Source organism: Narcine bancroftii, chromosome 11 (assembly GCF_036971445.1).
Source record: "Narcine bancroftii isolate sNarBan1 chromosome 11, sNarBan1.hap1, whole genome shotgun sequence".
Classification (NCBI taxonomy): domain Eukaryota; kingdom Metazoa; phylum Chordata; class Chondrichthyes; order Torpediniformes; family Narcinidae; genus Narcine; species Narcine bancroftii.
In genome coordinates, this window is record NC_091479.1 from 68,722,607 (window position 1) to 68,749,784 (window position 27,178).

The window sequence follows — 27,178 nt, forward strand, 5'->3', positions numbered from 1 at the left end:
CAGTTATGTATCTCTGCCTTTGCTACATAAAGGACATTGACCTGCTGAGTTGCTCCAGCATTTTGTGTTTTTACTCATTTTCATAATTACATCATTTTCATCTTCCAAGATGGTTTGAACAGAGTGTAAGTAAGCCATTGTAACTTACATTAACCCATTTGTATGCTAAACACCTTTGATTCCAGTTACCTTACTCACTTTCCTGCTTATCCTTTGGATTAATCTAATACCCTTGGATATTTAATTTTAATTTCACTTTGGAGATACTGCACATTAACAGACCTTTCAGCCCATGAACCACAGTGCCCAAACACATCAAATAACCTACAAACCCTATACATTTTTGCAGGGTGGAAGTAAACCAGAGCACCCGTGGAAGCCATTGCAGTCATGGCAGGCAGAGGCAGATTTGAACCTTGGTCATTGATCCTAACCAGTCTCAGTCACCCCACCAGCAAGGCAGAGAAAGAAACCAATTCAAGGATATTCTCAAAGCTTCCTTGAAAAACAATTGAAGCATCTTTGCAGCCTTTTGGGAATTTCTAGCCCATGACCATTCCAAATGGAAAAAGTGATGTGAGATGGCTCTGAGAATCTGGAGGCCCTCTGTCAGGAACAATCTAGAAACTCAGTGGAAGGAGTGCACTAATTACCATATCACCACCTGTCCTTTCAAGAATCTTGTAGCACATCAAAAGCAGTCTCTGTTGGTCCAACATTAGATCCCTCAGCTACCGAAGACCTATTGAATTGGAGTCCCAGGCACACATTGTTTGGAGGTTGGGTCAGTTCCAGGTCTGTTGCTTTCTGTCTCAGGGTGTTGCTTTGTAGTTTGGAGATCTTACCTCAGCCCTAGCCATGGTGTATGTGGTCTAGGTCCATGTGCTTGGTCCCAAGCATAGCGTTTTATGATCCAGGCACATTGGCTCAGTCTCAGTGATGTTGTGTCATCTGGCTGTATGGGGTCAATCCTGCAGCAGTTACTCTTGATGTTGGATAACATGGGCTAAGGCTCAGGTGTGTGGTTTTAGTATGTCTGACAGAGGAAAATTGTTCTCTTGCATCTGGCACATTGAAGGCTGTGCTTTGGCCACTGGTGGATTGTTCTGAGAGTGGTGATGGACCTTGCTGTGAGGCAGCTGCAAACTACACTCTCGGCTGGCAATGGATTATGCTCTGCCTGGCCTGCTACCGCTGGTGAATTACGCTGCAGGGTAGCGGTGGACCGCACTCTGAGCTAACAATGGACCAAGCCCTGGGCTTTTAGCTATAGGTGTTACTGAATACAGTGAAGAACATACATGGATTAAATGCTCACATTGCAAACTGGCAGTTGTAAACTTTATTTTGACCAGTTTCTTTCCCGGTGCTTGAGCAAGGCTCGCCAGAGGGGAGACAGGCAGCTTAGCAGACATTCACCACAGTTGGCTCCCCAGCGGGTAATTGAACCCCGGTGTCCCGCGTGACAGGCGGCGATACTAACCACTACTACCGAGGATTCAAGTAACCAGTCTTGTCTCTATTCAGTTTCTGTTTAAGGATTAGTACAATGTTTTGTCCAGAAGTAAAAGTATTTTAGATTCCTATTTTATACTGAAAACAAATTGAATTTTTCCTGTCAACAAATTCCTTTTGAAACATTTTCTCTTGTAATATAGAAAATGCAGCTATCAATCTTCAGACAGCAAATCATCGTGAAGAAAGCACATCAACACGTCTACTTCTTCAGGAGTTTTGTATGAAATCAAACCTTGGCAAATTTCTACATGTGTTTACTGGAAGGTGTCCCAGCCGGCTGCATCGTGGCCTGGTATGGGAGCACTAATACCTCTGAGTGGAAAGCCCTACAAGAACTAGTGGTCACAGCCCAGCATATCACAAGCAAAACTGAAGGTGTCCCATCCGGCTGCATCGTGGCCTGGTATGGGAGCACTAATACTTCTGAGTGGAAAGCCCTACAAGAACTAGTGGTCACAGCCCAGCATATCACAAGCAAAACTCTCCCCACCGTCAAGAAAATCTACATGGAATGTTGCTATTGGACAGCAGCAGGATCATCAAGGATCCTCACCACCCTGGACACGCTCTGTTCTTACTGCTACCATCAGGAAAGAGTTATAGGTGCCTCAAGACTCCTACCACCAGGTTCAGGAACAGTTGCTACCCCTCCACCATCAGGCTCCTAAACAACAAACTTAATGAGAGACTCATTTAAGAACTTTACTGCTCACATTATTTATAACTGATATTTTTCTTTGTTTATATTTCTTTTGTATACATATCTTTTGAGCACAGTTTTAGCACTACAGAGGATGTGGTTACGGTGGAGGGAATTCATGGATGCTCAGTGACTTTGAAGTTTTCTTTCTCTTGTACTGTGAGGGGTGCTGGGCGACCACTAATGGCAACTCTTTGTGTATCTTAAGGCAGATTTTGGAGCAGAATTTAGTCATTTGGCCCTTCGAGTCTGCTCTGCTTTTCCATTATGAGCTAATCCATTCTCTCGCTCAGCCCTTTTCTCCTGACTTCTCCACAATAATCTTTAATCCCCTGACTTTTCAGATAGCTATTAACCTGTGTTAAATACAGCCATGTGGCAGCAAATTCCAGTGGCTAAAGAAATTATGGGTCTTCATAAACTTAATGATTCCTTTACAATCTTTTCCCACATAACACACATCCATCTCTACTCTGAGCACTTCTGAGTTACTATCAATCATTACTAATGTGCTTGTGTCGTCTGCCAAATATAAAAAGCTGGATGTAAACTATTCAATAGGCTGCAAGTTCCCACATGAGGACCTTACTCCAAAAGAGCCTTGTTTGGAGAACAAAGGATGCCAATATCTCTCAGAAACCAATAATGTACCAATATCTCGTACAACCTCAAGAATCTTTTCAAAGCCTCGCATGCCACCAGCTGCCCTCTTCCAGGTTGCTGGTTTGACAACTCAGTGGCTGATGAAGTGACACTGACACTTTTCAGAAAATTACAATAAGAAATCTACATTGGCTGCGTGATCCACAGGTCCATAAGTGACAATAAAGGAATCTTGAATCTGGACTGTCAAGCTGGGGAATAGTTTCTTCCCACAGGCTGAGACTGACGGACAGCATCCCGTAACCGTGAAAATCATCCCAAATATTTATTTGGTTATGTGATAATGACGTACTGTGCATTGAGTGCTTTTATGCGTGCATCATGGTCTGGAGAGACATTTCGTTGGATTGTATATGTTGGACAAGCAGATGATAATAAACTTGAATACTGAGAGGTCATCTCTTCAGATCATTGCAATTACAGGGGGCAGGTTGTCTGAGCATGGGGGCCACTCATGTAGGATTGTAATGTAGCCATTTCAGGTAAAAGGTTGTAAATCATGTAAATGTTCTTATTTAATGACTGAAAATCCATATCCCAGACAGATTATGGGATACGAAGAAGAATGGGAAATGGGAGTCAGCTAATTGTATGGATGAGGTGCAGATCATGAAGTTGAATCATTAAGGCTCAGCCAGCTCTGTGGCTTGCTCCTTTATCTTATATTCTGTTTTTATATTTCTGCAAGGTAAATGACATGTCGACCACAGAATATGCAATTTCCATTTGAGATTTAAAGTGTTAAGAAGTCACATCTGTACAAATAAAATCAAACTTGAAACAGCTTACAAATGATTTGTATCTCTTTTCCAGGTAGATAAAATTGTGGAGCAGTTGCAGCATTTGGTTCAGGGCTATGATCTGAATGGATTGCGTGAATACTGGAGCTACCTTGATCGTCGCCTGTTCAGCAGGCTGGAGGATACATATCGACACACTGTTAACAAGCTGAAAACCAGCCTCTACCGTTACTACCTGGTGCATACTGTTCAGGTAATTGCTCACCTGATGTGATCCATACTGTCGAGGTACGTCATTACCAACCTGTGCCATCAATGTCAAACTGCTTGACTCTTGCTTGACATCTGGGAATATTTTATCGGACTGAGTGGAAGGAAATTTACTCTGGTGTTTATTCGTGTTCTGCAACAGGCCTTGTTATCGAGACAGGAAAGGAAGTAGGTTTGAGTTACAGTTTTGCCAGCTCTGATAATAATTCTGAGGAGAAAAAGGAAGGCGAATGATGGTAGTGAGCTACTAGTTTCAGTGCGCTATTGTCCACAGAGTTGAGAGACATGCACTTCCTCTTATGCAAAGCATCAGAAAAACATCAGGGTCCTACTCTGTAGCTCATTTACTGATCACTCCGTGTCCTCGACTCCTTTCTCTGGATGCCCTACCCTCTAGTAACTGCGCAAACCTTTGCAAAACATCTCATGAAATTACAGGAGACTGCTGATGCAGGAATATAAAGGTAAGCGCAATATACTGGAGGAACTCAGTGGCTGGTGCAGCATCAGTGGGGTTGGAACCCTTCATCAAGTACTAATGAAGGATTTTGGCTTGAAACATTGACCATTCTCATTCTTGCTGGTGCTGCTTAACCCATTGAATTCTTCCAGCAAATTGTGTTTAATCTCATGAATTATAATCAGCAAACATTATTATATTTTTGTTGTTCTTTGTCAGGACAACAACCAAAGATCCTTGCATTGAGATGCATTAATGCAGATATCTGATAGATCCACCTTCATTTTGCCATGTTATTTTGCTACCATGGATCTCGAGGCTATGATTCATATACCATTGGTATTTGATTGATGGCTGGTAATGTAGCTGCTAGGGGTTGTCCTCCAACTTTGAAGCTAGCTTTGATGATCACCACCAGCCGTGTATCACTCAACCCATCAGCAATTTGGTTGAAATGATCATTCCCACTCCTGGAATTGACTGCAAGAGTCTTCCCAACCAGGTATCGTGAGCTCACAGGTAATCAAGAAGGCAAATGGAATGTTAGCCTTCATTGCTAGAGGGATTGAATTTAAGAGCAAGATTCTCCTGCAACTATGAAAGATTCTGGTGAGGCCCACCTGGAGTACTGTCTCCTAACTTGAGAAAGGATATACTGGCTTTGGAGGTTCACCATCTTAAATTCAGAGTTTTGGGATTAACCGAAGTGGAGAGTTTGAGTTGCCTGAGACTATACACACTGTAATTCAGAAGAATGAGGGGGGAACTTAAAGAAACAGATGTTATGAAAGTAATAAATAAGATAGAGACAGGAAATTTTTTCATCTGGTAGCTGAGATTAGAACTGGGGAAAATAGCTCACAAGGAAGATCTTTTTTTCCTCCAAAGAATAGTGAATCTGTGAAATTCTGTGTCCCAAGGAAGCTGTATAGACTTCCTCATTGGATATATTTAAGATGGATAGATGTTTGCCTAGTTGGGGAATTAAGGGATAGGGGAAAAGGTAGGTTAGATGGCAGCCAGATTAGTAATGATTTCATTAAATAGTGAAGTAGACTCATTGGGTCAAATGGCTAACTCCTATTTCTTGTGTCACGTTGTAAACTGGTCTCTGAGCTCATACATCCCAACTCTGGTGTTGGACCCCTGAAGTTTGCTGGTGTAAGGGAAAGGTGGTGTGTTATTTCCCCCTATAACATGGAATTGTTTCTGTGAGTATCCTTCCTGCCCATCCTCATCTTTGTACCATGCAGCACAGGTCTCCAGTGAGTCTCCTAGACCAGTCATTCTTTTTAGCTATGGCCCCCTTGGGACTTTGCTCAAAGTTTATGAGCCCCCATCCCTGTGAAGCAGTTGTTTTGGTTTTTTCTGAACATCTCTCCCACCGACTACATTAAAAAAAAATTATGTGAGGTGAAAATAAACAATGTTTTTACTTAAATCTGCAGTGTCCCCCAGGCATGCTGCAGGGTCCCATCGAGAATGGCTGTCCTGGTCCATCAATGCTGCTTACTTTGGCCAAGCTTGTCTTGTTTCTGCAGTGTCTGATGTATTTGCAAGATAAATGTTGTATGTTAAAGGTGCCTTTGTATCTTAATAATAATTGAGGACTGAGGCAGAGTAATATTTTCCTCTTTTTTATTGCAGACTAATAAAATGGATAAAACCCAGGAATTCTTCCAGAAACTGTCCCTGGAATTGCAGAACCAGTCAGAATGGAAGGAATGGTTTGTTCTTCCTTTCATTCCGAATCCTGATCAGAACCAGGTGTTTGCCACTTATTTCTCCAAGCAGTGGGCTGAGACGTTCCTGGTTTCACTGCACAACTTTCTGAGTGTGCTTTTTCAGTGCATGCATATCCTTTTCCCTCATTGTGAAGGAGATTTCATGTTTTGTAGTCCCTACCCTGAGCAGGGAGCCACAATTATATTAGGCCTCACCTTGAAAATGGGTGAGGCTGAGGGCAGTCAGATCTGTGTAGGAATGATTGGGTGAGTTGCAATGGCTACAGGAAGTTCAAGCACACAAAGTATACATGTTCAGCAAAATTGGAATCTGCATTTGGATTCTGATGTAGAGGAAACTAAAAGAGAAAAGGGGGATTCTTTTTCCACACTGGATGGAGAATATGTGGAATAAGCTACCAGATGAGGTGATAGAGGTAGGTACAGTTATTATGTTTTAAAAGAGATTTCGACAGATGCATGGATAGAAAAGATTTGGAAGGATATATGCCAAATGCCAATCAATGGTAGCCACTTGGTTGACATTGAAGAGTTGGCACAAAGGGTACATTTCAGTGTTGTACAACTGTCTAAATGCAAAGATGGATGAACAGGTAGAAGGCAGGAGAAACTGAATGATAATTGGACAAGTAAAGCCAGAAAATTGTATTGAGAAGAGATAAAAGTGGAGATACTGAAATAGAATTGTTAATTGAAGTCATTGAACTCCAGTGTTGCCTCTGGAGGGCTATGATGTTCTGTTCACCAAGTTTCTACTGAACTTGTTTGGGACAAGGCAGCTAAGGGCACAGTGATAGTAGGCTGGCTTTAGTGTAGTGGTCTTTCAGAGAGATACTTACCAAGAGACTGAGCTGATTCTTCAAGGAATAAAAATGTCTGATCTGTGAATGCAATTTCCCCTTAAATCTTAAACACTGAACTGAGAAATATCCTGTTTGAATTTTTCTACTTTAACTTCAAACACCTGTTCCTGTGCTGCTGAACTTTGATGAAGAGTACCAGAAACGCTGCCAGTTGCAGGAGGAAAATGAAGCCTTGTGGCAGAAGGTAATACTTTGTTCTCCTTTGGTCTGGGGTCTAGTGGGCCAAGGATGGGCAAGTCTTTCCCTGGAGTTGGAGGGACTGAAGGTAAGCACCAACATGGCTAGATGCTGGGCCTTGGGGTAGCAGACAGCTGGAGCCATCAATGGGCAGTCCTAGTGATGCCAAATTTATCAGACTGGCGCTGCTACTTCTGGGGAAGGGGTGGGGGGAGGTGATAGGTAAATTGGCTGGATTATGGTAGGGTGTGAGAGCCTGGGGGATGTGTGGGTAAATTGGGAACTGGGTTGCTAAGGGCAGAAAAGGCAAGTGCAGGTTCAGGAATCGTATGTTTCCTTCTCCTTTGTCAACTTTCTAATTTGCCGTTTTATTTCTTGCACTGTGGTAATTGAATATTTATTGTCCATTTATCTTTTGTATTTATCTCTCTTTAATTTCAATTAATGTATGCAATTGCAGTTGTGTTTTTTTTTTACAAAGCATCTGTTTAGCTGCAGCAAGTAAGAATCTTGGTGCAGTGTAATGCATATGACAATAAAGTCATTATCATTAACTCAGTGTGTACTTTAAAAGCAAGAAATGCATTGCCCACCATTGGGTGCCTGTCAACATACCTTGATGAAGGGCTCAAGCCCGAAACATTGGTTATGTATCTATCTTTGCAATATAAAGTACACTGTTTGACCTGCATTGAGCTTTTACTTCACTCGTGTCTGCAGACTTTCGTGTTTTATTCCTGTGATGAATGGTTGTCCTGTAGTCTATAATCTATTGTCAGTGGTAGAATTAGAACTTTTAAACATTTTTGAATTGGTTTGTACCTCACTGACCAGTAGAGATGTGCACATAGGTCTTATTTGGTATTTTGACATCAATTTCAGGAGTTTCATTTAGATGGGCAATAAATGCCAGTGAAAGCTAGATAAATAATTGCTTTCGTTCACTGAATGTTCATGTTGCGCCCTAGTTGTTTGCTCTGCAACCAGAATCGAGAATGAAGAAAGAGGAAGAGATGATACACCATAAGTTACCCTATTATGTACAGAATATGGACCGGTTGGGAGATTCTGAATTGTAAGTGTCATACCTGAATGGCAATCGTATTGTTCCAAAAATATTTATCCACATATGAAGGATTGAATCTGTGCCCAGTGGGAATCCTTGCTTTGTGTTGTTCATTGGATAAAAATGTTCTGAGTTTCTCATCATCGATTTAGATTTGATAAAGCTAAAACAAATATTGGAGGCACAAGAGTCTTTAATTTTTTTTAATTAAAAATTTAAATTTAGGTATACAGCATGGCAACAGGCCATTTCGGCCCATGAGCCTGTGCCACCCAATTAACCTACAACCCCCGGTACATTTCAAATGGTGGGAGGAAACCTTAGTCCCAGGGGAAAACTCATGCAGATACAGGGAGAATGTACAAACTCCTTACAGACAGCGGAGATTCAGACCCTGGTCCCGATTCCTGGCGCTGTAAAGGAATTGTACTAACCACTACACCAACTGTGCTGCCTGTTCCATCTTGATAAAAGGCACCTTCCTGTAATGCAAACAGTTCTTTTTCTTCCACTGATGCTGCACGACCCAGCAGATTATCTTTTGCTCCTAACACAAATGTTACTCGCTTCCTAATTCTATTTTTCCCTAATATACAATTATCTACCATCACATTGCACCTGCATAATCATTGTTGAAAACATTTCTGAGAGTGAAGACTTTTATTTAGATGATACGAGGATTGACTTTTCATTTTTGTTTTTTTTTTACAGTTCCTTAAAGGCTTTCTATGATATTGTTCTATGTGTGTCGGATGATGTTTGTGCTCAGACGTCATCATATTGAAATGTTAGGAATAACGAGACCACACCTGAAGTTGTCAGCAAGTGAAGACTAGAAGCATTTATTGGTGTGCTGTCAGGTTTGATATAGACACACAGCATATGACCTGGTGTCATGACATCTAAAGTGCTACGATGAGTAGGCCAGGGCTTCTCAGTAGACCTGCGGGTTCTGCTGAATCGGGCTGTAGTGACTAATTGTCAGTGATAGGAGGCTGTTGTCTAGCCATCACAAGACAGGAGCTGTTATTGCTGGTTCTGCCCACTCCTTCCAAGTGTACTGCTACACAGACCCGCCCCCCCCCCCCCCCCTCCCCAGAACCAACGGTAACTGACCGACTGGCTCAGCAGTTCTGAATTAGTGCGGACGTTCTGCCAGAGAACCGTGCAGGGAGAGTGAAACAGACTTGCCATTCATGGTGCCATGTCAGAGCATTGTGTATGAAGGCTGCTGGGGAAGGAAGTAATATTTACCGCACATACTAACAGGGCTTAATCAAGTGGAAAACCGAAAAATGATTGTTGACAACATGAATAAATTGCAATAAGAATCATGTGAGATACTTAACCTCTGCAAAAGGTCATCACAGGCAGTTGCAAAAAGTCAGAATTGTTTACAGATAATTACAGTTAAGAAGGATAAAAATGTTCTGAGTTTCTCATCATCGTTTTAGACATGAGAAATCCAGAACAGAATCAAGCATTTGAGATGCATTACCAAAACTGTAAGTCCTCACTGTAAGCAGGTTGTTGGTAATTGTAACAGTCTTTAGTGCTAATCTCAAAGTCTGGTAGAAAAGTCTGGTAGGAAAGAGTTAACTGTAGAAAGTCAAGTAGCAGCTAAAGTCTGCAATGTCACACAGGAGCTGATAGGTGGCGCTCTGCAGAGCAATTGTCTGTTGCTGCTTAAGTTAGGCAATGCTGTGCTGAGCAGGAGACTGAAAAACCTGTTGCTATCTGCCTTGTCAGCACGAAAAGATCTCAGTGGCATCATCGACAGGAAGAATTGTTTAAAAAGCTTTAGTTCTCAAGTTAATACCTGGGTCACAGTCTTCCATCAGGGCGGTGGCTGGCGACCCGCGTGATCTTGCCTCAGAGGAGTAAGTGGTTGTCTCCCAGATTACGGGCTTCTTCTTTCAAGGAGGGATCGGTGGTCATTCCCGGGTTGAGTGGTCTTCCTTTGGGGTGTAGCTGGTTGTAACATGGTGGGGGGACCCCCAGTCACAGCTGTTGAGTTGAGTTGTAAACCTCCCGATCTGAAGAGGCTAGTTTTGAAAGTCTCTGCTATCGGCAGCAGACAACTTGCTGATGAATGATCACTTCAGCGTAATGGAGTGTAGGGTGCAGTAACATTTTGGAAAAACTGAGGCTCCAATGCTATGCTATGTCGAGCAAATACATGCAGCTTGTTAACGTAAGCAGACAGTTTAAAATGTTGCGGATAAGTGTTCCCTTGACATTGCAGCTAGTTGGCCAGACTTGCTACTCAGTTCATGAGGCATGCAAAACAACATTTTGGTCTACTCCGGGTCACCAAAATGGTGAGTAAGTTGTAAAACTGTCCGTCAAACTTGCAGTTAGTATAGAGTTATTCCAAACAGTTACCTTCTATGATGCTACGCCTCTTGCTATAAGTTCAATTGACCATGAAGGGAAAAGCGACTGGGCCTCCTGGTAATTTATTTGCTGACCTTTTATGTTACGCTGATGGATTTGCTTTCATTCGTAGCTACAGTCAACTGGAGACCATGCAATTTTAAGGCCAACTGAGTTAGGCAGTCTGTCATTTGCTGCGGGATTGTTGACACATTGCTGCAGTCAAGCTACTTGATGCTGCAAGCAAAGTAATCCGAGTTTGGGCTTGCAGAGTGTCCGTCGAGCGTGTCCGTGGTAGGATCTAGCTACCGGCTAGACCCGTCAGGGTGACCAATGTGACGGGTGATGTTTATGCTCATACGCCATCATGTGAAATGTTAGGAATAACAAGACCACACCTGAAGTTGTCAGCCAGCAAAGAGTAGAAGCATTAATTGGCGTGCTGTCAGGCTTGATATAGACACACAACATGTGACCTGGCATCATCACATTTGAAGTGCAAACAACCTCATGACGCAGCTACGTTGAGTAGGCTAGGGCTTTTCAGTAGACCTACGGGTTCTGCTGAATCACTTTGCCCTGTGGCTAATTGCCAGTGATAGAAGGCTGTTGTGTCTAGCCATCACAAGACGGGAGCTGTTAGCACTGGTTCTGCCCACTCCCTCCAAGCGTACTGTTACATATGTACGTTTTTCTTCAACTTGTGTGCATTTGAACATGATGGGTATCACAGTGCCACAGCTGTTAGAGGTGCAGTGACTTGAATTCAATCCTGACCTTGGGTGCTACCAGTTTGGAGTTCGAACTGTTTCCTTATGACCACACTAGTTTCCTTCAGGTGCCCAGTTTCCTCCCCCATACCAACGACGTACTGTTTGGTGAGATCAAATGCTCATTGAAAATTGTCCCTAACATAGATGGGATTAGTGAGAAGAATAGACCAGAGAAAATTAATGGAGGAATGGGATTGCTTCTGAGCTGCCGTAGACTCAGTGGTTAAATGACCCTCTTCCATGTTGCATGGAAATATGAAATATGGAAATGTGGTTATTGTGCTTTGGCAGGCTTTCTGATTGAAGTAGATGCTGCAGGGGGGATGAGCTGCCCAGTTTTACAGATGCTGTTAATTATATTATTTGCAAACTTTTGCCCTTAATCCAGGACCACAGATATTGTTTATTGGAGTTATGAAATCTGCCAACACGATGAGGGTTGGGAATCAAACTTTTGGTCTCACTTGACCATGGAGACCTGTGGCAATTTTTCCTCTCTCTTTGCACCTTCAACCTTTGCTCCTGCACTGTCAGGATTTTTTATTGACACTTGCAATCTTCTGGTAATGTCTGGTCATCATGTATAACATTTGGTTGCACATTCAACAGGATCTGGACAGAACCCAGACTAGGGGACTTGGCCTCAAGATTCAGGGGAGTAGATTTAAGATGGAGAGTGGCAAATCTATGGAATTCTCTGCCAAAGGAAGTAGTTGAGGCTGCTTCATTAAATATATTTAAGATACAGATATACTTTTGCATATAGGGGAATTCAGGGTGGCAGGGAAAAGACAGAAAAGTGGAATAGAGTCAACAATCAGTTCAGCCTTGGAAGGCAATTACCATGATATTCTAGTTTAGGTTATGACTGCTTTTTATTTGCAGAGATTTGATGTCGAGTCAAAGGACATCTTCGATGCCCTCTCAAAATAAAGCTGGCTCATTTTTGTCAATGTTGCTCCCGCAAAGTAAGAAACTCCCCATGAAGGGTTCAGTGCACTCAACACCTCTGCATCAGTCTCAGTCTCCTTTATCTTCTGGAAAAAAAGACTGCATCAATAACCAGGTATCTGTAGTTTCTAGTGTATTCATGTGTTATTTCGTTGTTCTTCCAATTGGTGCTGCATTAGGAAGTTGGTTGTGTTTTTTTTTGTTCAGGCTACCAAGAGTAAAGATGGCTTGGCTGCCAGAGATGGGAAAGTGCCATTGAGCATGACTGCTGACCTCATTCCTATCCAGCAGCGTCAGAAGAAGGCGCTAGATCTTGAGAGAGACCCAAGCATAGCACATCAGCGACAGAGAAAGGTACTTGACTACGGGAAAGAACGGAAGGAGCTCTTGTCTAAACAGACTGCCCAGGTAATGGCCAGATTAATCATCAGATAATGCTGTGGATAGCTTTGGATGGCTGAATGTAATCTACAACATACTCATTGCAAATTAACTATCATACTGAGTTGAGTGACACATGGTGTTGTACATTATAGCTAGCTGAGAACATGATATGTTCTTCTCAGTTAAAATTCTGCTGTTGCAGTTGTGATGCTTTGGACTTCAGTCATTATCAGTTTCGTCATTTCTCAATTTTTCTTTAGGTCCATTTTGACCAGAACTATCTCAGCATTCCATCATCAAATAAGTTAGAAAGAGTTTTCTGCAGATTATTTTCAAGACATATAATGATTCACTTTCAGCCAGTTATTTAAAATGGTGCAAATTTTAGCTTATTTTTTTTCTGACACCAGGAATTCTCTGCTTCCTCTGAATGCTATTCATTGCTGAATGTATCAATATCAACCCTGATCCTTCCCTGTAAATGGTGTTTGCCAAGGTAGTCCTGAGTCATTATAATCTCCAGTTGAAATAGGCTACATCACTCTAAACAGAAATAAGACGTAGGATACTTTGTATTCTGCTATTGCCGCTTTTGTAAATAATTGCATCATTTTTTGTATGGGTTGAGGGTTATCTTAATAAAATTAAGGAGTATAAATTGTATTGATATTTGATTGAAGCATGGGTACAGTATCACTGCATAATTTACTTTTGCAATGTGTAGGGGGTGGAGAAAAAGCCAGAGGGCAATAATGCCGAGACTGACATTTCTAGCAGTCCAGAATTGCCTATAGATCAACTGGATTCCCCTTCAAAACTGGACAAGTGTATCCTGGATGGAGGGAGTGAGCAGCCTTTCATTGTATTGAGTCAGGAGGAGTATGCAGAGCATCATTCTTCAATCATGCATTGCAGGTGAGTAGCTATGGCATAATTTGATTCTAAGTAGCTTGCCTGTTAATCAATTTTTTTTATATATCTATCATAAATGTGATAACAATTTAAGGTAATGAAATGGCCTTCATTTATTTTGGAGGGCAGACTTCATTAATCACACTTCATTTTGGGAGTTCTTGCTTTTGTGCGCTTTCTCTCTTTTGCTTTCTCTGTAGATGTGAATGGTCTCAGCAACACTTAGCAGGAGAATATTTCATGGATTTCCTCTGCTTTCAGAGCCACATTGTGTTTTGAATCTAATGTGCATGTTGGGGTGCAGAGTCTGAATATTGTGGGGTTTGGTGTTGATAATTAAATCAGCTTGTAGTAGAGTAAGAAAAAATAATTTTTACTGACTCTCAGTACACCTTGCTAACGATGAAAACTGAAAGGTTTACCTTTCACCTGCAAGCTGTCTGGCAGGTTCTTGTTTAGGAAAACCTTGCTTACAAGGAAAGCCAGCTAATCAGATTTAAAGGCATTCATGACATCAATATATTTTAATAAAAATTAAAAAAACACATCTGAAATGAAATCACAAAATGCTGAAAATGTTTGGCAGATCAAACCGCGTCTGTGAAAGTGGGAAACAGTTAACATTTCAGGTTGGAGAAACACCTGATCAGAACTTTTTTCAACAGGTTATTATTAGAAACTCTGCCTAGGAAGGCAACATTCCTTAATGAATACCTACTTTTTTTTAATCTTCCTAAATGTGAAGTTCCTTTAAATGAATGCAGGAGACAATGGTGTTGGAGGTCCAGCTCCAGGTAAAGAGGGATTCAGATGTTTGTGGAAGGAACATATATTGCGGGAAGTCTCATATTGGTCTGCTTAGGTCTGAGCAGTTTCATGCTAATTTTGCTGATACTCTTGTGATTGGTTTAGGGTGGATTGCTCCGGGAGGAGAGTTGCCAGCCTGGATGTAGATGGAGTGGTTAAAGTGTGGACATTTAATCCCACCATGCAGACAAAGGCCACCATAATGTCCAAGTCTCAGCTGCTTTCTCTGGAGTGGGCCACAAAACCAGACCGATTGGTGAGGAATAATCTATCAACCTGGGATGTGGGCATGATTTATTTCTGAATTTTTACTGGAATGAAGAGGGAAGAGCCTTTTATGATGTAGCATTTTCTAAGGGGCAGAGTGACAGCGAGCAGTGCTGGAGTGTGTGGAGTCAGGGTGGTAAGGAGAAGTCAAAGGTGCATGATAGCCCACTAAGTATACACTGACCATCAACTTATTAACACCAAACTACAATCATCCCAGTTTTAAATCTGCCACCTCCCCACACTCAGTTTCTACCACTATGTCTACAAGCAGGCAAATTAGGGTTCAGTTAACCCACCAGCCCACAACCTTTGGGTTGTGGGAGGAAAATTGGCCACTTTAACCTTGTCTTTGAGTCTTGAAATGTCCTTTCAATGTTCGATTGTCCATTGCCGTGGTTTGTTCACTTTCCACTCGTGTTGATGTGGTGGATGGATTTCTTGGCAGTAAATTAGCTGACTGATCAGATGAGTAAAAGTTTGACATGGCTGATGAGCAAAGATCTACCCGTAGTTCTGCACTTGTGTCCTGGGTATAGCACTGCACAGGTTCCCTATTTGACTGCCATTGCCCAATGATATGTAATCACTGTTTAAATTCTATTAAATTGTCTATTTAATATCCTTTAAAGCAGCCATTCTCAACCTTTTTTTGCTTATGGCCCTCTTAAGACTTTACTCAGTTTATGGCCCACTTCAGATGAAAGCGAGGCTATTTGGCATGTGGAGGCATCCTGGGTTTCAAGGTGGGTTTCAAAAGTTTATGAAGTGAAACAGATTGTCGGTGTTAGTGGGGTGGGTAAGGGAGGTTGGGGGGGGGGGGGTTTCATTTAATTATATAATGTTTGTATTGATATATTATGACTAATGTCATATAATTTAAAATTGTAAATAAGATATTTTTTAAAAGTATCTGTGTACCTCAGTCTTAAAGATAAAAGGTGCTGCAGAGAAGTCACGTGATAGAGAGTGGCCGGTCAGGAAAACCAGCCCTCTCCAGGAAAATGGGAAAAAAAGTTAGGAAAAAGCAAAGCAAAACAAAACTAAAGTACAAGAAATAGAGGATAAAGATACAGAGAAGCGAAAGAAGATGGCTTCCCAGAAGGAGAAAGTAAGAACTGCTGGAAAAAAAGAAGTAAAAAAGTCACCGGAGATGAAGGAAAAAGGCCTTACCTGCAGGAAGGAACGGGATGCTGTGATGACATGGAGCGCCCGACTCTTGAGGTCAGTTCCTGCCCTACAGAGTCGCGACCCACCAGCTGGTGTACTACAAAAATGGACAACTGCGCATGCACGAGGAGTCACGCGTGCGCAACTACGCAATCAGAGGAGAAAGAGTACACCAGCGGGAGGGGGACTCAGCAGAGGAGCGGGCTGTCACAGACCGAGCAGCTGAGGGACACCCGACACCAGGGCTCTCAGCTGGAGACATACAGAGGGAAGATGGACAAGAAGACCAACGTCAAGAAGCACAACAGACGAGCAGCCCAAGAGGGGAGGCCCAGCAAGAAGAGGCCCATCAAGAAAAACAGAAGAGACACAAAGAAGAGAAGAAGACAAACACAGATACAGACATAGAAGAAGAGGAAGAAGAAGACCAAGATCTTCACAGAGAAATAGAAGATAAAACTGATGAACAGAATATAGATCAAGTCTTTTTTGAAGAACAAATGAGATCAGTAAAAGAATGGTTGTCATTAGAGTTTAATGCAATTAAAAGGAAAATGAAAAGAGCAGAAGATAAAATGCAAAGGTTAGAACTGGTAATGACAGAAATAGGGAACAGATAGAGAGTGTGGAAGAGGGGGAAACAACTGTAGAAATGGAAGTGAATGACTTCAGAGAAAAATTGGAAGAAAGTGACAAAAAAATTAAAGAGACACAAGAGTTGTTACATCAGAAAATTGATAAGTTGGAAAATTATAGTAGGTGAAACCACTTAAAAATAGTGGGCCTGAAGGAGGGTGAAGAAGGCACAGATATGAAGGAATTTATAAAAGGATGGATCCTGAAGGTCCTGGGAACAACAGAAATGCAGGAAGAAATGAAAATAGAAAGGGCACACAGAGCATTAGCTCTGAAACCACAGGCACCTCAAAAACCAAGATCCATCTTAGTAAAATTTTTTGAGATACGTGACAAGAGAAAATATTCTGGAACGGGCAAGGAATAAAATTAGAGAAGATAATAAACCATTGGAATACAAGGGTCAAAAAATATTTTTTTTTACCCAGACATAAGTTTTGATCTCTTAAAGAAGAGGAAGGAATTTAATACAGTAAAATCATCTTTATGGAAAAAAAGTTGATAATAATTCATATTAAGACATCCAGCCATGCTTAAAATATTTATACCTGGGGAGTAAAGCAGACTGTTCTCGGATCTAGAGAAAGCGCAAGAATTCGCAGAAAGTTTGGAGGACAGGAGATGAAGAGATGTAACAAGAATGAAGAACGACGATAAAGTATATATAAAGATGTAAAAACAATGTATATGTAAAGATCTAAAGAGGGAAAAGAGAAGGGAAGGAGGGGAGAAAGGGGGAAAAAAGAAGAGAGAGCTTTTTTTTTTAAGAAGTGTTTTCTGGAGAGAGCTGGGTGGAGGGGGAATAATCATCACTGCAAAATCAGTTGATGCTGCGAACAAGATTGCAACCCAAATGAAAAGTGGAGTTGTGTTTGCCCGGCAAGGGCTATGGGGCAACTCAGAGAGAGGGAAAATCTTTTGTGGTTAAGGTATTAGTGGATGTGGGAACTGCAGGGGTACCTTGTCTTAAATGTGTTGTCGTATATTAAGTGTAATAAGAGAAAACTAAGAGATGAAAATGGGGGAAAAGGGGGATGGAGGTGGAAAAGAGATGTATGCAAGATATAAGATGGTCATGTTGAACTATATGACTATAAACATTAATTGAATACATAACCAAATTAAAATGAAGAGGCTACTAAATTTATTGAAGAAGGAAAAAATAGATATAGCATTTGTGCAGGAAACACATCTAACTGAAGCGGAACATAACAAACTAAAGAGAGACTGGGTAGGACACGTAACTGCAGCATCCTATAATTCAAAACCTAGAGATGTAGCTATACCAGTTAACAAAAATGTACCGATCAAAATAGAGGAGGAAATAATAGATCCAGCAGGGAGGAATGCAATGATAAAGTGTCAGATATACTCAGAATTTTGGAATTTGCTTAATTTTTACGCACCTAACGAGGAGAATCAAAAGTTTATGCAGGATATTTTTTTGAAGATTGCAGACACACGAGGAAATATATTGATAGGAGGGGATTTTAACCTTAATTTGGACCCAATGTTAGATAAAACTGGACAAGAGACAAGTAAAAAGAATAAAGTAGCCAAATTTATGGTTAAATCAATGTAGGAAATGAAACTTATGGAGGAGGCAACACCCAAGAGCAAAGGAATTTTCATATTATTCGAGTAGGCACAAAACTTACTCAAGAATTGATACTCAAGAACCAGAGGTATCAGTAAAAGAATTACACAAGAAAGTGAAGGAATATGGAGAAACACTGGGGTACAAGATCAATGCAAATAAAAGAGAAGTGATGCCAATGAGTAATGCAGATTATACAGAATTTCAAAAAGAATCACCATTTAAATGGCAAGCACAAGCAATCCGATACCTAGGGATCAGGTTAGATAATAACTTAAGCCACTTGTACAAACTAAATTATCAGCCACTAATAAAGAAATTGCAGGAAGACTTAGAACAATGGAAAGAATTACCTCTAACATTGATAGGGAGGGTAAACTGCATTAAAATGAACACGTTCCCAAGGATACAATACTTATTTCAAACATTACCAATTCCCTTAACAGAAAAATTATTTAAGGAACTAAAGAGAATAATAAGGAAATTCTTGTGGAAAGGGAGGAATCCAAGAGTAGTGTTAGATAAATTAACAGAGGTATAATCAAGGTGGTTTACAGTTACCAAATTTTAGAAATTATTATAAAGCCACACAATTGAGGTGTTTATCAGATTTTTACCAGACAAGGGAAAAACCAGACTGGACTAAGATAGAACTAGATAAAATAGGGGAAAAGGTACCGGAACATATACTTTATAAGTGGGATGAAAAGCTGGTGCAATATAAAAACTCACCAGTACTGGATCATTTACTTAATACATTGAAGAAGATCCACTTAGAAAGGAAAAAAATGAATGATCAAATACCAAAATTACTATTGACGCAAAATCCGCTAATCCCTTTTATAATAGACAACCTTTCCTTGAGAGAATGGGAGGGAAAAGGATTCAAAAGAATAGAAAACTGTTTTTTGGGAAATAATTTATTAACATTTCAATAGTTGAAGTACAAATATGGAATAACTCATGGTACAATGTTTGCATATCATCAATTGAAAGCTTATTTAAAGGATAATTTGGGGAAACTGCTTAGATTACCTGAAGGAAGCAGCTTTGAATATGTGATTACAGACACAATGATAATCAAAAGATTTATAACCAACATGGACATTAAGCTGCAAGATAAGGAAAATGAAATAAACTATAAACCTAAGCAGAAGTGGGAAAAGGATCTAAACATAAAGGTAAAAACTGAAGTATTTGAAAAGTTATGTTCTGGAACTATGAAGAATAAAATAAACACAAGGTTACGCGTGATCCAGTATAATTGGTTTCACAGGGTATATATTACTCCTCAAAAATTAAAAAAATAGGATCCAACATTATCAGATAGATATTTTCACTGTAAGAAGGAAATGGGAACAACATTACATGCAACTTGGGCATGTACAAAAGTAAATACGTTTTGGGAAGAATTAAATCAGATACTAAATAAAATTACAAAAAATAACATACCAAAAAACCAGAGAAATTTCTTTTAAGTAACATAAGAAGTAGAAAATTAGGCCTCAAATTGGATAAAGTGCAAAAAAATTTCATTATGTTACCTTAGCGATAGCAAAAAAATGTACAATGTCAACTTGGAAAATGGAAGAGAGCATGAGTATACAGCAATGGGACATGGAAATGAATAAATGTATTCCATTGGAAAAAATAACATATAATTAAAAAAATAAAGTCACAATGTTTGAACAAATTTGGGAACCAGACATAGAACATATCAGAGAGAGCTTGCCTACGACCTCCATCCCCTAAAATGAGAATGAAAATGATAAGAAGACAAAAACGACTAGATTCAGTGTGTAATAAATAGATGATGCAATTTTCTGGGTTTTTTTCCTTTGTGTGAAAATATTGTTTTATGGTTTTATTGTATTGTATATGTTGAATATTTAAGGGTTTTGGAGGGGGGTGGGTAGAGGGGAGGGAGGGAAAGGGGGGTGGAAGGGGAGAAAAGACCACTGTGTAAATTTAATGAGATATGTTTGTACATATTTTGGTTGATATGGTTCACAGTGTGAAAAATAAATATTTTTTAAAAAGATTAAAGGTGCTGCATTCATATCCTCAGAGGATGAGTCTTCCAAAGATGTGAACCTATGAGGGAAAAATTGCCCCATCAAAATTGGAAACCCCCTTATTTTTAAACAATGGCCCACAGATCTAGATACTCAGAGGAGGAAATATTTTCTTCACACCCACAAGGCCATTGGCAATTTTGAGATATTGAATTCGTACTAGACGTTGAGGTGCATGTTATCTGTATACCACACAAAGAATAAAAGGTGTACAATGACTACTGTAAAGCAACTTTGTGTATTTCTTAATGTATGAGACTGTACATGTAAGTTGTAGCACATTTCTCTTGCAGCTGTTGCTTGGCAGCGGAGTTGGGACAGTCCGACTTTATGACACTGATGCAAAGAAGAGTCTGTATGAACTAACCATTGATGAATCATACCCCCGGTAAGTTTTGAAGTTCGTGTGCATGACAACTAAGTGAAGTAGATCTGCAAGATTGCAATTTTAAAATGGATCTGCTCAATTGCTTATTTGCCGAATCAAATCTTTCCTTGAGTAAAGAAGTTATAATGGACAAACTGCTTGTATTACTCATCTTGTATAAAAGTGGTTGATTTCTTTTAGAAACATACAGGAAACATCAAATACTGGAATCTGAAGCCCAACACAATTTGCTGGAGGAATTTGGGATTGACTACCATAAGTAGGATTTTTAAAAATGGTTGATGTTTCAAGCCAAAACTCTTTATAGGGGCTATGGAAAGTTAGTACAGAAGCAGTGTGAAGAGTGGTGGTGTGGGTGCTGCACTATGTGGGTTTATCTAACCAGGCAGAGTTTAAACAAGATGGGCAGAGGCAGAGGACTTGCAGATGCATGACAAAGGAGAGAAGGGCAAGGAATTGCACTGTCTTTTATTCACCCATCTCACCCTGTGTGACTAGTCTTCCTCCACCTAACCTGTTTTCCCTGTCTCTCCCTCCCTTTGTCTGACATCTGCCAGTCCTGGATCCGTCTTTCCTGTTTCCCTCTCCCTGGTTGGCCAATCCTGTGTAACGCTTCTGCTTTAGTCCTTCCACTCCGCCCACTTTGCACGGTTTTTGTACTAAATTTCATCAGTCCTGATGACAAGTTTTGGCTCGATCCGTTGACAGTTCTTTCTCCCCCCACTGATGCTGCTCAACTCGCTGAGATTGTTTTAGCTATTGTTTTCCATGTTTATTTTAAAAATATTTTATTGATATTTTATGGTAACAATAAAACAGTACCATTATACAATGTGCGACAAGATTTTTAAAAGTAGAAATAATTCTCGTGATAAGAAATCCAGAGCACACATGACAATAAAGTAAAATTTAACAACAAAAAAAAAGAAAGAGAAAAAAAATTTCAAACCCCTTCCTCTAAGCAAAGATGAAAGTTGACATATATAAATCAAATGACACCAATTTGGAGAGGGACAACACAGTGCCAAAATTCCAGAACAACACAAATTCTTAAGATTATGATGATAGTCCATAATTGGGCCCCATGTCTTTTGAAACAATATTTGAATCCTTAATAGCATATCTAATTATTATATCCCTTAGCCATTGTGTATGTGTAGGTGGAGTATTATCTTTCCATTAAATCAAAATTTCACATCTGGCTAGCAATGAAGTAAAAGATAAAATTCCAGAGCTGTGTTCCCCTGGAGAAAATTACTGATAACTTGAGGAGGAAATATGACATCTTCCTTAAAGTTAGCTACTGTACCTGCATAATATAGGTACAAATATATAATTAGTTCATTGTGCTTCGTCATTCTATCCATTCCCATCTACCCCTTCTTTGGAGGGGGGTTTCATCCATCCATCCATCTTAATTAAGTTGAGTCATGAGAATATAAAGACCTAGGGTCCAGTGGTGGGGTCCTGATGAATCCTATGATTTCTGTCTTTTCATTGAGTTTGTTCTTACTTTTTCGTTAGAATTTTTATATGTAATTTTTTTTTGGTCCTTGTATCCCTAATATGTCTGGAAGGTAAAGGAGCACTGTAAAATGCTACAAGAATAGGGGATGAGGACTAATTTATTGTTGCTGTCTCTCTTTTCAGGGTAATTATCTATTTAATTTTGTCTCTGGTTATGTTAATTGGTAAAAGGGAGGGGGAACGGCGGGGGGAGGGTGTTGGAAGGAATTGGACTCGACGGTGAAACTTGTATATAACTGGAAAATGTAATAAATAGTCTAAAAAAAAAGTAAAAAATAAAATTCAGCTTTGAATTGAAGTCAGTAATACATTAACTTCTTGAGGTAATCCAAAAAGAACAATTAAATGGCAAGGTTCCAATTTTAACTTAAGAATTACCAATAATGTTTGAAAAACACCTTGCCAAAAATCTTCTAGTCTAGGGCAGGTCCAGAACCTATGAACTAAAGGAGCAACACCTATTTTACATTTGTCACATAATGGGTTTATGTTAGAATAAAAACGAGACAGTTTAACTTTAGACATATGTGCTCTATGGACCACTTTAAATTGCAGTAAACAATGCCATGCACAAAAAGAAGTAGTGTTAATCAAATTAAAAATGGAGTTCCATTCCTCATCAGACAATGAAAGAATCAAATCCTGTTTCCAGACGTTCTTGATTTTAACTAACGGGTCAAGTCTTAGATCAGCCAAATTACAGGTAGTCCTCAACTTCTGATGCGAGTTTCATCCACCCGCACATAGGACCAAATTTTTTTAAAAATCTATTCCTTTACATATTTTGTATTAAAAGTATTGTATGCAGTGGTCCCCTCTCCAGGCAGCAGCCTGAGGTCCCTGTTCCCCGTTCCCCACAGCATCCCGAGGTTCCCATTCCCTAACTTACAACCGAACCCAAGATTGGTTGTAACCAATCCTTCAGTCCCTATTACGGTCATAAATCAGAGACTACCTGTATCATAAATAAGAGATATTAAACCTTTATAGGAAGATTGTAGATCGAAGAAAGTGTCAAGAATAATTGCCTCAGGATTTCCAGGAAAATCAGGGATCTGAGATTGAGCAAAGAGCTTAATTTGTAAATATCTGAAAAAATGAGTTTTGAGTAAATTAAATTTTACCACCAGTTGTTCAAAAGAAGCAAAATTGTTGCCAATAAAAAGGTCTGAAACATTTAATACCCAATTTATGCCAGTCATGAAGGTGGTGTCTGTAAAGATGGTAGAAAAAGATGATTGGTTATAATTGGGCTGACAAGAACAACTGAAATCCAAAAAACCTAATAAACTATGCCCATATTCTCAAACTGTGTTTAATTATCGGGTTATCAGTTAGTTTATATAAAGAAGAGTATAAAGAAGACCCTAGAAATGCCAATGTGGAAATATTATTAACAAAATTTAGTTCCATTTTTACCCATGTGGGGCAGTCAATTCAATTACCAAAAGAAATCAAGTTACATATGTTCTTCTTTGGCTTGGCTTCGCGGACGAAGATTTATGGAGGGGGTAAAAAGTCCATGTCAGCTGTAGGCTCGTTTGTGGCTGACAAGTCCGATGTGGGACAGGCAGACACGGTTGCAGCGGTTGCAGGGGAAAATTGGTTGGTTGGGGTTGGGTGTTGGGTTTTTCCTCCTTTGCCTTTTGTTAGTGAGGTGGGCTCTGCGGTCTTCTTCAAAGGAGGTTGCTGCCCGCCAAACTGTGAGGCGCCAAGATGCACGGTTTGAGGCGTTATCAGCCCACTGGCGGTGGTCAATGTGGCAGGCACCAAGAGATTTCTTTAGGCAGTCCTTGTACCTTTTCTTTGGTGCACCTCTGTCACGGTGGCCAGTGGAGAGCTCGCCATATAACACGATCTTGGGAAGGCGATGGTCCTCCATTCTGGAGACGTGACCCATCCAGCGCAGCTGGATCTTCAGCAGCGTGGACTCGATGCTGTCGACCTCTGCCATCTCGAGTACTTCGACGTTAGGGATGAAAGCGCTCCAATGGATGTTGAGGATGGAGCGGAGACAACGCTGGTGGAAGCGTTCTAGGAGCCGTAGGTGATTCATGATTCGGAGCCGAACAGGAGTGTGGGTATGACAACGGCTCTGTATACGCTTATCTTTGTGAGGTTTTTCAGTTGGTTGTTTTTCCAGACTCTCTTGTGTAGTCTTCCAAAGGCGCTATTTGCCTTGGCGAGTCTGTTGTCTATCTCATTGTCGATCCTTGCATCTGATGAAATGGTGCAGCCGAGATAGGTAAACTGGTTGATCGTTTTGAGTTTTGTGTGCCCGATGGAGATGTGGGGGGGCTGGTAGTCATGGTGGGGGGCTGGCTGATGGAGGACCTCAGTTTTCTTCAGGCTGACTTCCAGGCCAAACATTTTGGCAGTTTCCGCAAAGCAGGACGTCAAGCGCTGAAGAGCTGGCTCTGAATGGGCAACTAAAGCGGCATCGTCTGCAAAGAGTAGTTCACGGACAAGTTTCTCTTGTGTCTTGGTGTGAGCTTGCAGGCGCCTCAGATTGAAGAGACTGGCATCCGTGCGGTACCGGATGTAAACAGCATCTTCATTGTTGGGGTCTTTCATGGCTTGGTTCAGCATCATGCTGAAGAAGATTGAAAAGAGGGTTGGTGCGAGAACACAGCCTTGCTTCACGCCATTGTTAATGGAGAAGGGTTCAGAGAGCTCATTGCTGTATCTGACCCGACCTTGTTGGTTTTCGTGCAGTTGGATAATCATGTTGAGGAACTTTGGGGGACATCCGATGCACTCTAGTATTTGCCAAAGCCCTTTCCTGCTCACGGTGTCGAAGGCTTTGGTGAGGTCAACAAAGGTGATGTAGAGTCCTTTGTTTTGTTCTCTGCACTTTTCTTGGAGCTGTCTGAGGGCAAAGACCATGTCAGTAGTTCCTCTGTTTGCGCGAAAGCCGCACTGTGATTCTGGGAGAATATTCTCGGCGACACTAGGTATTATTCTATTTAGTAGAATCCTAGCGAAGATTTTGCCTGCAATGGAGAGCAACGTGATTCCCCTGTAGTTTGAGCAGTCTGATTTCTCGCCTTTGTTTTTGTACAGGGTGATGATGGTGGCATCACGAAGATCCTGAGGCAGTTTTCCTTGGTCCCAACAAAGCTTGAAAAACTCATGCAGTTTGGCATGCAGAGTTTTGCCGCCAGCCTTCCAGACCTCTGGGGGGATTCCATCCATACCTGCTGCTTTGCCACTTTTCAGTTGTTCGATTGCCTTATATGTCTCATCCAGGGTGAGAACCTCATCCAGCTCTAGCCTTAGGGGCTGTTGAGGGAGCTGGAGCAGGGCGGAATCTTGGACTGAGCGGTTGGCACTGAAAAGAGATTGGAAGTGTTCTGACCATCGGTTGAGGATGGAGATCTTGTCGCTGAGGAGGACTTTGCCGTCTGAGCTGCGCAGCGGGCTTTGGACTTGAGGTGAGGGGCCGTACACAGCCTTTAGAGCCTCGTAGAAACCCCTGAAGTCGCCAATGTCCGCGCTGAGCTGGGTTCGTTTGGCGAGGCTAGTCCACCACTCATTTTGGATCTCCCAGAGTTTGCGCTGAAGATGGCTGCATGCGCGACGGAAGGCTTGTTTCTTCTCTGGACAGGACGGCTTTGTAAGGAGAGCCTGGTGGGCAGCTCGCTTCTTTGCCAGCAGCTCCTGGATTTCCTGGCTGTTTTCGTCAAACCAGTCCTTGTTTTTCCTGGAGGAGAAGCCCAGTACCTCTTCAGTGGATTGCAGTATGGTAGTCTTCAACTGATCCCAGAGGGTTTCAGGGGACGGGTCCGTGAGGCGGGTTGCATCGTCGAGCTTTGCTTTGAGGTTTGCCTGGAAGTTTCCTCTCGCTTCGTCTGACTGCAAGTTTCCAACATTGAACCTCTTTCTGGGGGCTTTATTGTTCCTGGGCTTTGGCTTGAAGTGAAGGTTGAGCTTGCAGCGAACCAGCCGGTGGTCAGTGTGGCATTCCGCGCTAGGCATGACCCTGGTGTGGAGCACATCTCGTTTGTCACTTTCTCGCACCAGGATGTAGTCCAGGAGGTGCCAGTGTTTGGATCGGGGATGCATCCAGGTGGTCTTTAGGCTGTCCCTCTGCTGAAAAAGGGTGTTTGTAATGACAAGCCGCTGTTCTGTTATTATTCATCTATATCGCACACCTCAGCACTGCCCCTGCAGCATCATTGTGGAATAACATTCCCTCGACACTGCAATTTCTGCTTGGTTCCTTGTATCTTGAACATTGGCCTACTGAGCATGAGTTACAGCTAACACAAGGTTCAAGAGTCTGAGAGTATTCACTTGTAGAGAATGGTCACAAGACTTGGGAACAAGATAGCTTCTAAACTTCAATTGTGTACCCAAAAAAAATAGGGGCATATATGAAGAAGAGGAAAGAATTGTTGGTTCAGGTACAAGTCCATTCTTATCACAAAGCAGAGTTTATATTGGACGGCTGATTTGCTGTGGAATATTCTGTTTAACTCTAATGCTGTTTGTGCCCACCAGAATCTTGTCTCTAGCTTGCAGTCCAAGTGGTACTTCATTTGTTTGCTCCTCAGCTGCTCCCACCATCAAACCAGCAACTGCAGCAGATACTGGACAGCAAGGAGTGAACCTAGTTCCAGGCAATCTCCTTCTGTGGGACACGAAGACAATGAAGCAACAGGTAATCTAACAGCAGCTTCTGGGAGAGACATTACTCCTTAGGGTAACATCGAGCAACCTGGAAATCATCGGTTCATATCATATGTGGGGAAATCCCGAAATTCACTTAATCTGGTAACTTGTCTGTTTGTTGGACCATCATACAACAAGTCAGCTAACATGAGCAGGCAAAGAATTGCTGGAGGAACTCAGCAGGTCAGGTATCATTCATGGGTAGAAATGGTCAGTTAACGTTTTGAATTGGGGCCCTTTATCAAATAGGCAGAAGTGCGTATATAAAGGGGGGGGGGAAGAAGCTGGGGAGGGGCCCAGAGGTCTTTGAGTACAAGACAGAAGATGTGAAAGGTGGAGAAACAGATAGAGATATCACTTAACTGGGAGTTAAGGAGTTGGGGGGTGGGTGGGGTGGGAGAAGCGAAAAGTACAGGAGTAGGTGAAGAAGAAATGGAAA

General features: G+C 41.3%; 1 protein-coding gene across 4 annotated transcripts in view; it reads left to right on the plus strand.

Annotated features, from left to right (window-relative positions):
• wdr91 (WD repeat domain 91) overlaps positions 1–27,178 on the plus strand; it is a 46,181-nt gene that overhangs the window by 1,059 nt on the left and 17,944 nt on the right. For all 4 annotated transcript variants that reach the window (XR_011346547.1, XR_011346546.1, XM_069903252.1 and 1 more), the window contains exons 2-11: positions 3,695–3,874; positions 5,999–6,205; positions 7,060–7,143; positions 8,105–8,211; positions 12,237–12,417; positions 12,510–12,710; positions 13,411–13,601; positions 14,511–14,661; positions 20,444–20,538; positions 26,569–26,728. Coding sequence is in view for 2 of the 4 variants with exons in the window: in XM_069903252.1 (XP_069759353.1) it covers positions 3,695–3,874; positions 5,999–6,205; positions 7,060–7,143; positions 8,105–8,211; positions 12,237–12,417; positions 12,510–12,710; positions 13,411–13,601; positions 14,511–14,661; positions 20,444–20,538; positions 26,569–26,728 (1,557 nt within the window). In the remaining 2 variants the exon portion in view is untranslated. The remainder of the gene's footprint in view (positions 1–3,694; positions 3,875–5,998; positions 6,206–7,059; positions 7,144–8,104; positions 8,212–12,236; positions 12,418–12,509; positions 12,711–13,410; positions 13,602–14,510; positions 14,662–20,443; positions 20,539–26,568; positions 26,729–27,178) is intronic.